Here is a 17,944-nt window from a genome sequence, read left to right as displayed (position 1 = left end):
CCCATCACTCCCCCCCCCCCCTCCGTATCTCCCTCTTCACCACTACCTTCCCCCCCCCCTCCTCCTTTGCCTCTCTTCTATCCCTTATATTCTGTACCCTCTGAACTCCTTTCATCTTGCTACACAGCTGCTGGAGTCATCTAGTTAAATACCTGCCTCACACTACCCTCCTACCCCCTCCTTGCTGTGTGCATCCTTCCCTACACCCTCCCTGCCCCCTTCATTTACCCAGCCAACTGCTTTCTATAATCGATATTCAATAATCAGTCTTGTGGTAACTGGAAGAGTAAGTGAGAGAGAGAGAGAGAGAGAGGGAGAGAGAGAGAGAGAGAGAGAGAGAGAGAGAATCTACTTTTACTAGAAAAACACCAAGATCTCAAAAGCTGTTTTCTATTATGTGTTTCTGTGCACCTTGCACCAGTCCTCTATAGAAGAATGGTTGCCATTCCCTTATTTTATAAATAAATCTTCTAGTATAATAGTTGGCTTTCAGAGGTTCACATTATCAACAGTGTAATGATATCATCTGATATCATACTAAGAGTGGAAAAGTTGATGTCTTGATTTTGGAGCCCAGAATAGTCAGTGTTCCACAACTTCCACTAATAACATACCCAGACTTACATTGGGGGGTAAAAGTTTGATAATTACATGTGTGGTTGTGGACTTTTCCACATTTAGGCAGGAGAGTTCAAATAGTTTCCTCAAATGATCCAGTAACTTGTTCTGCCTTTCAAATTAAATTAAAGAGAACTGACGAGAATATTCACAGTTCTACCAATGAGGTATCAAAAATAGGCGAATCTTGCTGTAATCAGTTACATCACCGAATACTGAAAATGCTGACATCAGCTTCCTTCGGGAACAAAATTGAGATTCCGGCGGAAGTGAAATTCCAATCGTTCCTCTCCTTCTCTGTTGCAATGGGACATTAGATCCTTGTTAGAATTTGCAATAATTCCCATGAAATATTAAACTGCTATTTGAATTATGTCTCCTGCAGGAAATGGACACCATATATCTCTCCATAAACTCATTTTGATCTTCTCCATATAACACAAGGTTTTGTGAAATTAGTTACAGAGTTAATCAACAATTTAATCAACTGTCCCAGCTCCCAGAAAAGTTTCAAGGCTTTGAGAAAGTACTCTTGACACCCTTCTAGCACAAATGTTACAAGCAATTTTTTTTTCCCAAAGGCCCATTACAAATGTGCATAACTACATGAATATAATGCAGATTTCAACTGAATTGTTCGCCTAACACAACATAGCAACCAACATTTTTGTCAGAAGTGGGTTAGAGCTGTAATTGTGTTGTATCCTAAATCTACTGGTTAAATTGTTTCTGTCTCACCCCCCCCCCCCCCCCTTCTTTACCACTGTCAAACTACAATGTTCTATGTTGCAGTGGCCAATGTTTTAAGTTAAGAGATCATGGATGAAACACCAAATATTGTGGTAACAAGTAGAGTTCAAAAGTGCTTGAATAAAGGAAGAACGTCATTATTTGGGAGTGAAAGAACAATAAATGCAAGACACTCGGTGATAATGGATGCCCTTGCATTTAGAGGAAAATTGGTTCTCTTCTTGCAAAATTGCCATCTGATTTTGTGAGTTGAATAACATTTTAACTGCCACACGTAATGAAAAAAGTTCCATGTAATATGTATAGCCACAAAATTGTATCTTTTAAATACTTTCAGAATTCTAATATAGTAGTATAAAACTTAAATGTAACTTTCCTAATATTACTTTTATCAATATTTCACTGCTGTAGACAAGAAATTCCTCATAACAGGGCACAGTTTCCAACTATATGGTGACTTTGGCCTCCAAAGAGGTACAAAAGATCATTTCATGTCTATTACCCAGATGATTGGATTGCTGTCAGTGCCAGTGCCAAGAACAATGGGTACCCTGCCTGCAAGGTGGAATGAAGAGGATTTCAGGCATCTCAGTGCACCAGACCAAGGACTACATAGGAGCTCATCCAACATAACTGAGCATTGCAACACAGTCGCTTCTTTCAATTGACATACGAACGTCAAAATGGCAGAAATTGAGATAAGCGATCATAGAATAGAAAAGCAATTACAATCACTTAGTAGTGGAAAGGTGTCAGCACCAGATGAGATACCTATAAGATTTTACAAAGATTATGTGAAAGAACCTGCTCCCCTTCTAATTTATCATACATCGCTTGAGCAACAAAGGGCACTCAGTGATCGGACAAAAGCAGATCATTTCCATTTTTAAGAAGGGCTGCATGACATATGTACACAATTATAGACCTATATCATTGATCAATATGTTACAGAATTATGGAACATGTTTTATGTTCAAGAATTATGACGTTCTTGGAGAAGGAAAATCACCTCCATAAAAAACAATGTGGAGTCCACAAACAGAGATCCTGCAAAACTCAACCCACTCTGTTCCTCCATGACATCCACAGTGACATAGACAATGGCACTCAGGTTGATGCCGTGTTCCTTGACTTCAGGAACACATACAACACCATCCGGCACTACCATTTAATGATAAAAATACGAGTTATCAAGCATTGTAGCATTTTTGCAACTTGATTCAAGACGATTTGCAGAATGACCTCCAGATAATTGATGAATGGTGCAGGCTCTGGCAGTTGATCCTGAACATAAATAAATATAACATGTTGTGCATATTAGGAAACTAAATACACTACTGTATAGCTACACTATTGATGACAAACAGCATCTGCTGCAAAATATCTAGTTGTAACTATCTGGAGTGACCTCAAGTGGAATGACCATATAAACAGTTGGAAAAGTAGATGCCAGACTCAGATTCATAGGAAGAATCTTATGGAAATGTAGCTCATCCATGAAGTGAAGGGCTTTAAGGTGCTTACTTGCCCCCATTCTTGAGTACTGTTCATTTATCTGGGATCCCTACCAGATAGGGCTGAAAGAAGAGATAGAGAAGATCCAATGAAGAGTGACATGTTTCGTCACGGGATCATTTAGTCGGCACGAGAACGTTACGGGGATGCTTAACAAACACCACTGGCAGACATTACAAGAGAAGCATTGTGCATCACAGAGAGATTTATTATTGAAATTTGGTGAGAACACTTTCCAGGAAGAGTCTGACAACATATTACTTCCCTCTACATGTGTGGAGAAACTTCAAGAAATTAGAGCCAATACAGAGGCTTACTGACAGTCATTCTTCCCATGTGCTATTTGTGAGTGGAATAGGGTTGGAGGGCTCAGTGGTTCAAAAAGTACCCTCCGGCACACACAATTAGGTGGATTGCGGAGTATGATGTATATGTAGATAGATGTCTGGCAACAAATTTCATCTGATGACACTACTACTCTAATAAAAATCATAATTATAACATCCTGCAACTGTGTGTTTGTCAAAGCATACAGAGAGACTGACAGGTACTGGAGAAAAAGAAATATGCCACCAGCTAACATTTCAGTTTTCCCTCTCTTGTGTGATAAACTTTTGCCAATGGAAAGTGTCCAGAAGAAAGACTTGCTTCATGTGTGTTAGTACATACCTGCTGAAAAACAGGATTTCTATTAGCAGCTACCTAGTTAATAGTGAAATTTAATATTGCTCAGTGAAAATGCACTGACTGAGTTCTGCAAATGTAATGCAGCATGTATGTGATGCAGATAATTGGAATGGAAATAATGCGAAATTATTTCAGTGTCTTCTGCTGCTGATGTGTGTGCATTGCCATATACATTATGGCTGTTGACTTGTTTTGTTCTATTTCCTCAAAATAAGCTTTCCATTTCTGTAGTGAGGAAGGGGAAAAAAAAAGTTAAAGTGTTTCAGCAGTACAACATTGTAACTGCGTATATACAATATTGTTCATCCAAGGAAAGTGAATTTGCACTATTTTTTCAAATATAAAAATGCAGTTGTGTAATGACAGCCACAAAGATAAGCAGAATGGTGTTTTACCTCATATAGACTGCCTGATTCAAGAAAGACCAAATAGGTAAGTATAAAATAGCTTTTATTGTTCTCACGCAAAATTTGATTTTTGTTTCCTAGAACATTGTTTGTGTGTCCAATTTAATTGGTTATAGAATTACGGAGCACTTTTTTTACATGAAATAGAGGCAGTCCATTCATGAAAACCAGAATACCAGTACCCAGATTAGAGTGCAATTCCTTCACTTTTTGAAGGCATCTGATATATTTCTGTACTTCCACATTGTGAACAGAATATGGGCTTATGAAATATCATATCTATTTTGTGATCAGACTGAAAATTTTGTTGCCGACAGAACTGGATCATAATGGGAAAAGTGATTTGTGAAATTAGATTTGAGACTACTCCCATGGAGTGCTACAGAAACATTACTGCTCACAATATGCAAGGTGAAGCCAAATTCTACACACAAAATACTGGGAGTTGTTTACTGACAGTTTTCAAGTTTTCTTGGCATAAAGGACCAACAATCTCCAGCAGCTCATAACAGAATTACTGCATTTCATTTGATTTTTTACCCTCGTTTATCCCTGCACCTGTATTGTGTTGGAAAGATCTGCACAACACCCAAGACTGAGTTTCTTATTTGAAAACAAACTTGTTCCATGCACTGACAGTATTTGCTCTTGACAATAGTAATGCTCACTTTACTTTTTACCCAAAATCTTTCCTTCAGTGCTGCCTGGTTCTGTCTCAGGTTTGATTTACTGGCAGCAATAGTGGTATGTTAACAATGACAGACAGCATTATGGATAAGTTTACTTATTAAGAGTTGACCAATGTGTACCCTGTGCAAGAGTTCATTGAATCCAATGGCACTATGCTGAGCTGTTTGCACAATAACAGCAACCATATCACAGTACTTTTGCATCTGTCCAAAGATTGTTGATGAACTCTGTGTTTTGTATTGTGTGTTTTGGTGATTGCATATTACAAACTTTTTCCCTGTGTCCGAGGTATTTTCACAGAAACAGAGGTGACTGGTATAACAAACTGAATAAATCGTAATTACATTATTACTACATAATTACACTCCAATCCACGAACGATGGAGGTTCGTGCATGTTGAGGCACAGGCGGGAATTGCATTATTGGCAATTCCAAACCACATTTGCGGTACACACATGCACGTGCTTTCTGATTGAAGGAAGCATATTCCTGAAAATTGTGTTTCTCAGTTGCTACTGCAGAATTTATCACTTACCACCACTATCAGTGACGACAACTCGCAACAAATGAAATAGAAATTCATTAAACAACTTGCTACGATCACATTTAATGCTTGCATTAGCCACGGCATTAACAGCAGAGCGCTCACAATGCTACTGAATGCTCATTGACTTTCGGAGAATGCGTGATGTACGTGCACAGAACAAGCCTAAACTCCAACTGCCATCGTTCACGATTCCAAGTATAGTCACTGGACAACGGTGGTCCATATAGGGTTGTCTCAATGTCATAAATTTGTAGCTAAAAGCCAGTTCATGGTGCGGGGAGTAGAACCTGCCACCAAACATAGACAAATGCAACACTGTATACAGATATGGGAAGTGATCCGCTGTTTGATAAGATCGACACAGTCACTGGAAACATTCACATCTCTTAAATATATAGACCACATGAAACTTGTTGTAAGAAAAGCAGATGCCAGGAAATTCATTGGAAGAATTCCAAGAAAATTTAATTCACTGTCAAAGGAGGTAGCTTAAAACACCTCCAGTCAACTGATATTGTTGAGTGCAATCTGCGATCCTTATTGATAACATTACCAAAGGAGACACAGATGGCCCAGTGTAAGTCTGTACATTCCATCACACGTTCACTCAGTAAATGCAAGTGCATCACTGAGAACTTCCCTGAACTCCAGTAGCAGATGCTACACGAAGGAATATGCATCACGGAGAAGTTTAATGTTACAATTTTGAGGAGTCTACATTCCAGGAACGGCCAAGCTATGTATTACTCTGCCCTATATATCTCACAAAATGATCAACAATAACATCAGATAAATTGATGTGCATACAAAGGCATAGCAACAGTCCCTTCTTCCAACACAAACATTTGCAAATAGATATATGAGAGAGTAATGCGGCATATTGAGTACACTTCCCCATCACAAGGTGGTTTGAGGAATAATAATACAGATGTAAAAGAATCTCAGCAGTTGGGCAGCACTGTATCCACTGTAGAGCCACATCCATGTCACCAACTGCAGAATGATACACTCTGACTTCAACAGAGTGCAATAAAGGCTTCCTTTTTCAACTGCCATACTGACGTTTCAATGGAATTATGCACTGCATTCATAGTGTAACATACCCATCTCTGCATGGTTCGCAGATATTCCAAAATCAGTAAATTTCCTGTACAGTATCCCAGCCATATTTTTCAGCATTCACTTTCGTGTGTACCTTCTAGATATGGCTCCGATCAGTGCAGGTAGACAAAGGAAGATCTCTGCAAAAGTTATATATTGGAATCCCCCCCCCCTTCTGCTTTTTTCAATATGATGTGGACATACACATTATGCTTTGGTACCGGTCATCGATTTGTTTCCACAATCCAACTTTCTGCTTTCACATTTGTTGGCTTCACCAACTCTCCATCAAATTGTCACTTTTCAACCTAAGGTAGGCCTCGGGCTGTCCTACAGATCAGTTTGTCACAACTACCAAGACTTTGGTGGGGGATGAACGGTGGTCCAATACATAACTTTAGCTGAAGAACTCAAGAGAGTGAAAATTATCAATCACTACCAGTGCACAATGACTAGTAAGTGAGGGAAATTGAGCATAATAAGGAATCAATTGTGGAGAATGATTAAGTAGCTGAAGTGGATTCCCTGCCCAGTGTTTAAGGACAATTCACAAACTTACAAGAGTTGGCATGAAATTTTGTTACCACATGTCCCACAGGCCAAACTATGTATGTTAGATTTGAGTCCAAAAACTTTGTAGGACATATGCTGGGGATGATACGGTTCAGTCATGGCGACCTTCACAATTATACATGCAAACGCAAATGTCAGAGCTACCATCCTTAGGCACACGTTTTAACACATGGCAATGCTCTACATCACTAAATTTCAATGAATGGTTTAAGTGACATTTTGATGACATAATGGATAAAAGACTGGAGGTATCAGCAGGTTCAGTATATCCCTTGTATTTTGCTACCCATACACAATTTCTTTATCATCATCCTCCAAGAACTAACCACTTAAACTTATTTTGTTGGTTGTGTGTTATTTTCTGTTGGTATATCAACAATGATGAAATTGTTCCTAGGTTGGCTAGTCAGTTCGAGTGACAACACATGGTTTATTACGAAATATATGTGCATCTAATGAAAACTTATATGCCTAGTTAAGCTTAATTAAATTCTACAGTCCTTGTAAACCCAATTGCACATTTTTTCTCTCTGGCTTTAGTGTTTGATGGCCAAACTTCCTGAGGTGTTGCTCAATTAGCCCCACAAAGAGGGCATGTAGAGAAAAATGCAGATGTAATAGCCAGAAATGCCAGTGTTAGAAGAAACAAAGATCAACAAACCAATCCAACAAGAGATTATAATCTTGGCAACAGTAAGCACATCAGGAAAAGTTGCAAATCCTGATAAGTTCCTTTTATATTTTTCCACACTGTAACAGAACAGTAGGTTGTACATGTCATCTTGTTGTCCTTATTAACATGGGCCTAACAACACAAATTCCCAAATATAAATGGCTTACAGAATGGTGATAAATTCAGTTCTTCAAATTAAATTGCATGGTTCCACAGGAAAACTAATGTGAACCTTTATTTCTAGTATATCTTAATAAGAAAACAGTAAAAAAAAATACTTGGCGATTCATTTAAACCTTTAAAACCATAATCAGAACTATTTTTTATGATGGTACATTCTCTTCATTAACATTTTCATCTGTGACAATTATTACACCAAGAACGCCGAATACAAACTATGTTGTTAAAACAGGACCTTAACAAATTTTATAACATGAACAGTGCAAAGAGGAAGACTTTGGTGCACATATGTCCCATGGTAAAATGCCAAACAAGTAAGATAGTGTCATTTAGTAAACTTCAAGGGGCAAATCAGGCAAAATGTGTGTGAAGGTTTGCAACACACATAGGGAATATTTGATAAATTACTGCAGTATGAAGCAATGGAATTTCTTTTGTCAACTGCAGGATGGAACTTACATTTCAACGCCTGTTTTACTGAGAGCACGTACACATTATAACATAACAGCTGGCACTAATCTGGGGGCGAGTTGCGGTTGTACATCATCCAGACAGACTCGTGTAAAACGTAAAATAATAGCGAACAGCTGCTATGTATAAAACTCTTACACTGTTTTTGTATATCCTCAATATTAAATAACACGTAATTTGCAATGCAACAGTCTCTCAACGATGTCAACAACACTAAAATACATCACATCAGAAACACACACCTGAGCTAGGTGACCTAGATTTTAAATGTTCGGCAAGTTCTATAAGCTTCTTCCAGTTTCCTTCTTCTCTTCCTTTCACAATATCTGCTTCGATTCGAACCCAGTTTCTGCTCTTTCCTGTCATTGCTCTCACTTACACACAACATCAGATGGTAACCACTACAAACATTACTACTACCCAAATCGCTTACACATATCGGCCGCCAACCACTACTCAAGTACAAAGATCATCATATGACATACTATCGACTCTTTCTAGCAGACGATGAAACGAATGATACGACTCAGATTCTATAGACTTTACTGTGTCTAACAAACATGTTACATCATTGATTTAGTGTACGAGAGACTTTTCGGCTTAAAATTATTATAGATTATGCGTGAAATACAATATTTACTATCAATTAACAACAAAACCTGATTTTTTTTCTGCCCAATTGATCAGATCATCATTTCTGTACAACAGAGTTTCATACTCTTTCATTCGAAATATAACTGTCTGCGAACTGTTCAATATACTTCCTAAATATTCAGGGGGTACACTTTGATGTAATAGAAGCGTTCGCAGGAGCGACTCGGGTGGCTTAGTGATTAGCACACTAAATGACTAGAAGTAAAATAAAATAACAGTACCACTATAAATCATTTTCCAAGTGAACAAAATGTAACAAAATAGATATTTGACAAAAAAATTGGGTATCAGAAATCAACCACAGCGAAATGAAAAGAAAAAGATTCTCGATAACTATATAGAAAACGTACGCAAGAAACTTGAAGGTATCTCCACCTGTAAAAATGTGTATAAAAGTCTATTACGTTAGCAAAAAAATCCCATTCGTGAGGAGGACAGTTCAAATCCGAGTCCGGCCTGCCACTTTCTGGTGTTCCACCTCTAATAACCTCGTTGTCGACGGGATGTTAAAAACTCTAATCTTGCTTTGTTCCTTTCCCTCGATGGTAGGCTCCAGTTGTTTTTTAACTGATCAACGAGTAACACTTCCCCGCCTCCTGCTTTTAGTCTTCTCTTAGTTCTGTGCTGAGGTTTTAAACAGGTTTCAGTATAAATTCCATGTTTACACATTGAATGACAGTGTGATTTTGAGGGCGAATGTTAAGTGAAACGGGAAAGAGTGACAGACTGGAACTGAGTTTTTTTTATGCACTTCGTATCAGACTCTGTTGAGTGCCCTAGATCCACGAACACACCCTTACCCCAAAACGTAAAAATCTGGTAATTCATACTCCTTGATCATTTATGTTGTCCATGTTAGACTAATGGACAGTGTCACCACCTCTAGATTGTGGGGCCCTAGGTTCAATTCTTCGGTTGGCAACGGGGTGTTTGTGCTGTTCTAATCGTTTTAACTGACACTCAATACAAAGACGCGCAAGTCGTCGAAGTGACATCAATGTACAAACATATCGCAGTTTCACCATCTCATAGACTCTCATATGGAGGACATAGTACTAAGTATCCCTGGAGTAGAGCAGCAAGTGAAAGAGCGGAAAGCAAATAAGTCACCAGGTCCTGATGGGATCCCAGATCGGTTTTACAAAGAGAACTATGCAGCACTGGCACTAATTTAGCTTGAATTTATCACGAATCTCTCGTCCAGCGCAAAGTCTCAAGCGACTGGAAAAAAGTACAGATGACTCCTTGACTCCTGTATGTAAGAAGGGTAAAAGAATGAATCCGCATAATTACAGAACAATATCCTTAGCATCGCTTTGCTCCAGAATTCTCGAATATATTCTCAGAACATATACAATGAATTTCTTTGAGACCGAAACGCTCTTGTTCACGAATCAGCACAGTTTTAGAAAGCATCGCTTCTACAAAACTCAGATTGCCCTTTTTTCTCATGATATCCTGTGAACTATAGATCAAGGGCAACAGATGGATTCATATTCCTAGATTCCCGTAAATTATTTGACACAGTGCCACACTGCCGACTATTAACGAAGGTACAAGCATAGGGAACATATTCCCAGATATGCGAGTGACTCAAAGACTTCTTAAGCACCAGAACCTAGTATGTTATCCTCGATGGCGAGTGTTCATCAGAGACAAGGGTATTGTCAGGAGCGCCCCAGAGAAGTGTGATAGGACCTGTGTTATTGTCTATATACATTTTCTATTTACATACATGTACATATGTATGTAAATGTAGCTGTACAAATAGACTGCCCATAAAAGTTAAAGGGCCACATTTTTGAAACCTTGTCATTTTCTCCCATTGCAATGCAGAAGTTCGAAATTTGGCTCAAACATGCCTACAACTTTCCTCTGTGATAGTGTAAAAGTATGGCACCCTGGGATTGCGCCCTGAGATGTCGCCCTCGAGCTTGGTGGCGCTTTAAACAGCAAAGTTGTTGACTTTGCAACAAAAAAAGAAAAAGAAGGCCAGAGTTCATGCGAGGTATAAGTTGGGCCAATGATGTCACATTGGCAACAAATTTCATTGTACTTCTGTCCAACGCTACTGTGGATGTGTCACACTGTAGGGAGATAGTCACGCCTCCCTTTACCTACATCTCTTGACACCTATGCGACTGGGGTCAGAACCGTGACGACCAGTGTTGAAGTCAAGCAGTTTCCTTATGGGTGGCCGCCGAAAATATTTCGGTTACACTGCTATTCAGAATCGATACGAAAAGGCCTCAGGATGTGTCATAAACGGAGTGAATAAAACCACCCCTTCTCCTGTAACCTTTATTTCCACACATTTCTGCTGCTACAGTCGCAGGTTCGAATCCTGCCTCAGGCATGGATGTGTGTAATGTCCTTAGGTTAGTTAGGTTTAAGTAGCTCTAAGTCTAGGGGATTGATCACCTCAGAGATTAAGTCCCATAGTGCTTAGAGCCATTTGAACCATCCACACATTTTGCGGTCGAAAACGACAGCTAGCAGTACGATGTGCAACAGGAAGACGTCCTTGAAAATCTTTGATACTGCTGACACCTCCCAGACGGTTCCAGTTTTCTCTAATGACATTACGAGAGTGGAACCCCAAAGAACGTGATCTCACCTCTTTGGAGTGAAGCGTGACCAATTTTTTTCTCTGGTATGGAGAATGGAACCACTGGGGACCATTCAAAACCATTCGACGAAATTTACACATGATCCAAAGTAGAAAAGGGTGTTTATGCTTTATCATCCCACCTTTTCCGCTCACTCTTGTAAAGTGTGCACAGGGGAATGCGACATTGACACATGCATGAATAAAATGACAAAGGGTTCCTTTCAGCTCCTCCCACCCCCCCCCCCCCCCCCCCTCCTCACAATTTGGCAACACCCACAGTGCCATTTGCATACTTTTGTTGTGCACTTTAAAAAGAGACTCCGACTCACCCAGCCCTACCCACTGGTGGGATAGGCGACCTCTTTGTTACCCCTCAGATTTTGCATGCAGGCAGGGGATGTTAGTGTCGGGAGGGTTGCCTATCCTGCAGGGTGCTAGGGGATGGATGTCTCCATACAGAGATATTTTTAAAATGCATAGTAAAAGTGTGCAGCTGACACTGAGGTTGTTGCTGAACAGGAGAGTCTCAGTGAAACCCTTTGCCGTTTTATTCACATGTGTATCAATGTCGTACCTCCCTCTGCACATGCTACAGGAGGGCGCGAAAAAAGAGGGATGAAAAAGCATAAGCATCCTTTTCTACTTTGGATCACATTCAGACTTCATCGAATAATTTTGAACCATCCCTAGTGGTTCCACACAGAGGTGAGATCACATTCAATGGAGCTACTGCCCTATGCTGTTGTTATAGAAGGATCGAATTATCCGGGGGGGGGGGGGGGAGTGTCTATGTGGTTTAAAAGGTGGTCGAAAACGTCGTCGTGTTACACATGAGACTGCGAACTGTGGTTTTCGACCACAAAACATCTGAAAATGAACGCCCTAAGGGAAAGAGTGGTTTCATTCATGCCCTTTATGACCCATCGTGAGGCTTTTTCTGTCGATTATGAGCTGCGGTAGCTCTGAAATATTTTCCTCGGCCACCCATTAGATATATACTTGATTTCAACACTGGGTGTCATAGTTCTGACTCCCATCACAGAAGTGTCAAGCACAAGAGCGAAATGTGGGTAAGGGGAGGTATGATGATCTTTTCATAGAGTGACACGTCCACGGTGCCACTGGACAGAATTCTGGTGAAATTTGGTGCCAGTGTGACATCATTAGCCTACCTTACACCTCACATGAACTTCTGAGTTCCGGCCTTACGTTTTGCACATGTCGTCACCTCGCTAAAGCATTACCGAGCCCGAGGGTTACGTCTCAGGGCGCCATGCCTTTGCACCTTTACAGAGTAAGGTTGTAGGCGCATTCGAGCTAAATTTCGAACTTCTGTGTCACAATGGGAGAAAATGACAGAGTTTCAAGAAAGTGGTATTTTGAATTTGTTGTTCAATGTAAAAAGGCTTACACTGAACGGTCCAACAACCCTAAACGGCATCTCTCGGTCAGTAATGCCATATGATCATTTCTGTTTCAATCAAACATGTTTCCAAGAGAATCCCCACCTTATGACAGTTGCAGACATCACATTTCCCATCACATGCTTGTTGGGCCATACAGCAAGCAAATCAGACATTCCAACAATCCATATCACTTCCTTATGTTGATAGTTCAAAATCTGTACATCAAAGTATTTATTTCTATAGTTCATAAATACAATGTATGACATTGCCATATACTTTGCAAATTTTCCACGTGCTTTGACTGCATTATGTATAAGACAGTGACCAATACATGCTAAAATATTTTGCTTCATTTAAAAGAATACCTGATCAGAAATGATTCCTCTTGCCTATGTCTCAAAAGACTCTTCGATGAGGCAAAGACATTTAATTTATAACATCAGAAAATACTGAGCAACATACCAACTTGAGGTTAAGAGATGATTTTTAAATGCTCTCAAGTGTCAATAAATATCAAGTAACAGCGCAAACCGTGATTAAATGACATACAATAGCATGTGGCTACAACATATGTAATCCTCTCTCATCAAATAAGCTTTTATGACAATTTGTGTAAATTTTAAAGCAGTATGTCCCCAAAAATTTTCCTATGAAAACGATGCAAATCATTAAAATTAAAATTATTAAGAGTGAAAAGCAAAACATGAAGGTTTGCTGCATTAGTTCAAGAAATCTAAAGTGTATTTCACAAGCTAAGAGGGAGATCCATAGCTAGTATTGTCCAATTAGTCTCATTCCACCTCACAGCCAACAGAAAGAAGTTTTCACTCTCGAAAAAAGTAATTAGAGGGAAGCCCAACCTGAGATACTGAATGATACAACTGTCATTTACATGGAAGCGTTATTAAATCTGACTATGAAACACTTACTGGTGAAAAGTTTAGTAGTTTACTACTGAAAGAGAAAAGAAGTAAACGTCCTGGAAATAGTCCTGACACATTAGAACAACACAGGTCAAATGATCTAATAACGTAAAGAATAAGATTCCAATGTATTGAAATTTGTGGAGTGAATGAATTTTATATAATATTCCCTATGGAGTTTAATCAGGGGCACAGAGACAAATTACTCCAAAAATTAAATGATTAATTTGTGTTCATGGTGCTATTAGACAGAAGATAAGTAAGAAATAAAAACCAACAGTTTTCAAACAACTGCTACCAAATTTGAAAATAAATACAAAAATTGGAAACTATCTGATATATCACAATAAGAGATATTAAACAAAAAATTGCATCATATCAATGATAAAGATTTGAAAAATCGAGAAATAGTAAATCAATTAGTAGTATTTAAGCCTCCAAAATTAATTTACTATTCTGAATGTCAGCCACTTTTATGATGGAGACGTTCTAGTGGCTCTGCAAAATTTGCAGTGTTCTTTTAAGTCAACAAATTCTATGCTAACTGCAATACAGAATTCTGGCTCTGACCATAGAACTTCAGAGTGTCATCATACTGTCATTAGCCAAGAAGTTTGCATTGATCTGTGTGTGATAAGGGATAACACACTTATTTTTTGTTATTAAGCTTGTGGGATTTACTGTAACAATGTCTGAAACAGGGAACAGTCATATTATCAGCACAATACTGCAATACATTATTAGAAGATGTCCACATAACCAGAGTTATTCTGCCCTTCAGATAAGCTACTAATGTTACAAGCTCTCTTATGATTTTAGTCTTCCAAAATGATAACATAAATTTAATGTTCCAGAAATATGTCTTATACTTTGTATCTAACTTGGACATATCCTGCAAGAAATTGATGAGCATGTGCAATATTACACTCAAAAACCATTGTCTAGTACCTTGTTCAAATACAACAACCAAAATCACAAACTTCTATACTATTTGGATGTAGAACATCAGTTGCCTGAGTGTGCTGGTAGAAGCCCATTGTACTTTGTGTGTTACCCAACAAGAACATCGTCAGCACGAAAAGTCACCAGTATGCTAAATAAAAAATTTTCAAATTTGTGCCAGAATGTGTATATTACATTGGATGATCCAGATTTGGAGCAGAACAAAATGAATTGCCTCAGAACGAGTCCAAATATGAATACATTTCTGTATCACGTCAAAACCTTAGAGTGATTCAGACATTGACAGGCTGATCATAAAACTGGTTGTGTTTTATTTCACTTATAGCCTACAGTTCGTTGTGGGATTGCTATGAGATGTAATAGAAATCAATAAAATAAGTACTGTACAAACTAAAGACCTGAGAGCAAATAATTAACAAAAATCAAGCCATGCAAACAATGCAGACATGTCATCAACAAGGATGACATAGTTTTCTCAGACAGTCCATTACTTATGAAAAAAACTACAAATGAACAAAGTAAAAACTATGTATAAATTAATATTAATCTGGTGCAAGGGCATCTGCTTCTAAATCTAAGGACCCATACATTTTTATATTCTTAGTATCTGAAGTGATGTGTAGTCCACCAAATTTTATGTTGTTACTCAGTTCCACAATGAGACATACGGTACTGCAAATATGGCACTGTATTTCTGTCAACAGAGAACTATATGTCATGTTTTAAGGAAGATTATCTTCCTTTGTAGATACTACATTTGGTTTGTTTTGATAAGAGAGGTATGCTTACAAATTGACAAATAAAAAAGTAACAGATGAAAAGGGTGGCAGATAAACAGTTCTTTAGTTATAAAACACACCATTTCTAAATTGAAATTCTGATTATACACATTTCATCTGTGAATGCTTTAATTCTAATCTGTTCGACACTTGTAATTCCAGCTTTGCATGATTGTTATTCATCTTAACACATGGTATATGGGCATATATATGGTGAGTGTATAGAGGATCAACCATCAGTCACATGAGGTGTTAGCATGTTGAGTTTTGGAGCACATGAAAAAAGCATTAAATCATGAACAAACATTTTGGTCCATCTAATAATAGCAAGAAGAAAGTGGAGTTTGTAGGGAAAAATGTGAGTCTGTTCACAAAATAATTGTTTGGGATTTTTCCTATTATGCCACATGTATTGGTTCGTGGGAACAGCCAGCTCCTGGAAATAGTCGTTTCCATAGATGTATAGAAGTCATGTGCAAAATTTTGTCATCTGTACTGCATGAATGCCATAGGAATCAAACGTGTAGGAAATTTCATGAAAACGTATTCTATAGGTAGAATATACGAGAAAAAAGACATATTAATTACAGTAAGGGATTCAGGTAACATTAAACTTCCGGAAGCTGTAACAGTTGTTAGTCCTAAAGTGTCAAGTGCATTGTTATGTGCACAGCATGTACCTAAGAATGATATCGACAATGTTCACCTGTGAAAAACTTCTTTCCTAGAAGAGATGGGCGTGCTATTCTTTCCATACAGGCACCCTGCTGCTACATTAAATGTGTACCTCCCATTTCATCATGTGCTGTGTGTCAGAATCCTATTTTACCTACTGCAAGAGCATTTTTGTCGTAGTAAATTCAGTATCAACGAATATTTTCAAACATAAGACGTGTAACTGCATTATTTTCATTCGCCGTTTTGTCTCATGTAATGGTGAATTAGCATTGCAACAGCTGAACTGATAAGTTTCATCTGATATAAAATGTGCTAAATCTCCTCCACATAGTAACAACTGTGCTGTTAGATCACTTTGACATTGCAAATGCATGAACTACTAAGACTTTCTCTCGAACAGTTGAACTGTTAAGTCTCATGGGATATATGTATAATGAAAGAAACACATTGCAACTTGCAAAAATATTATTTATTACTACATTGTCGAGTCACATTAAAGTGACCACCGCCTATGTTCGATGTCAACGTGTAATAACTGCTCACAGACAGCAGGTGGCAGCACTAGCAATTTAGAGTAAATAAAGCATGTCACAGGGACGCAGAAAACAGTACAGTCATTGTCATAATCCCAGAAGCAGAGCGACTTATCTGACATCTAAAACGGCATGATCATTGAGTTTTGGGCAAAGGATGGAACCATTTCTGAAATGGCCAAGTTTGTAAACTGTTAACATGGTGCCGTGGTTAATGTATACCATGCATGGCAAATGATGCTAAGATGACTGTGGTGCACGATGAGCCATAGATGATCGGGGCAAGCGCCAGCTGCGGAGATGTGTACAGGAGAATAGACATGTAACTGTTAAGCAACTGACTGCCCAGATGAATCAACAGTGTCTCCTCAATGAACGATCAGTGCATGGGCCTCTGCAACAGATGCCTGGTTCATGCACCCATGCAGACTGCTGTTCATCAGCGATGAAGGCTGGAATTTGAACAAGACCTTTTCAAATGAATCACATTTTATGCTGTATCAGACAGGCAGCTGTCAGCGTGCATTGCATGAAACGTCTGAAAGCTATGCAACAATCGTCAGCTGGAGGAGGGGGCTTTATGGTCTGGGGAATGTTTTTATGGCATTTCCAGGGTGATACCGTCATTCTGAAAGGTACAATGGATCAATACAAGCATGCATCTACCCTTGAGGACCATGTCCACCCTTACATGCAGTCTTTTTTTCCTTGTCAAAATGACATCTACCAGCAGAACAATACAACGTCTCATGGAGTTTGCAGTGTACATGCATGGTTCGAAGAACACAACGATGAGCTTACTGTTGTGCGCTGGCCACCAAACTCCCCAGATTTAAAACCAATAGAGATTCGGTGGGACCATGCATCCTCAACCAAGAAACTTAGTACATATTGCCACGACACTGGAGTCAGTACTTTCCAGAACCTTATTGACTCTCTTTCTGCACATCTCACACAGGTCCACGCTGCAAAAGGTGGTTACTCAGGCTTTTCACAGGTGGTCACATTTAGTGTGACTGGACAGGGTATACTGATTGTCTCTCCTATGGGTTGTCAGGCATATTTTCTCTGGTATTTCGGTAGATATCTACAATATAAATTTTGCAACGAGTAGCTGGAGTCTGTCTAAACAAATCCTGCTCATCACGTCTCACATACGACTACCAGCGTCGATGGAAAGCGTC

The 17,944-nt window shown here is 38.9% G+C and overlaps 1 protein-coding gene across 1 annotated transcript in view; it reads right to left on the bottom strand.

Annotated features, from left to right (window-relative positions):
• The window catches only part of LOC124556304 (tetratricopeptide repeat protein 7B-like), a 235,552-nt gene extending 226,892 nt beyond the window's left edge, over positions 1–8,660 (bottom strand). The window contains exon 1 of the mRNA XM_047130278.1: positions 8,456–8,660. Coding sequence (XP_046986234.1) covers positions 8,456–8,579 — 124 coding nt within the window. The 5' untranslated portion in view covers positions 8,580–8,660. The remainder of the gene's footprint in view (positions 1–8,455) is intronic.
• Between the last annotated feature and the right edge of the window lie 9,284 nt (positions 8,661–17,944).

Source organism: Schistocerca americana, chromosome X (assembly GCF_021461395.2).
Source record: "Schistocerca americana isolate TAMUIC-IGC-003095 chromosome X, iqSchAmer2.1, whole genome shotgun sequence".
Classification (NCBI taxonomy): domain Eukaryota; kingdom Metazoa; phylum Arthropoda; class Insecta; order Orthoptera; family Acrididae; genus Schistocerca; species Schistocerca americana.
This window is presented reverse-complemented; position numbering and strand designations above follow the sequence as displayed.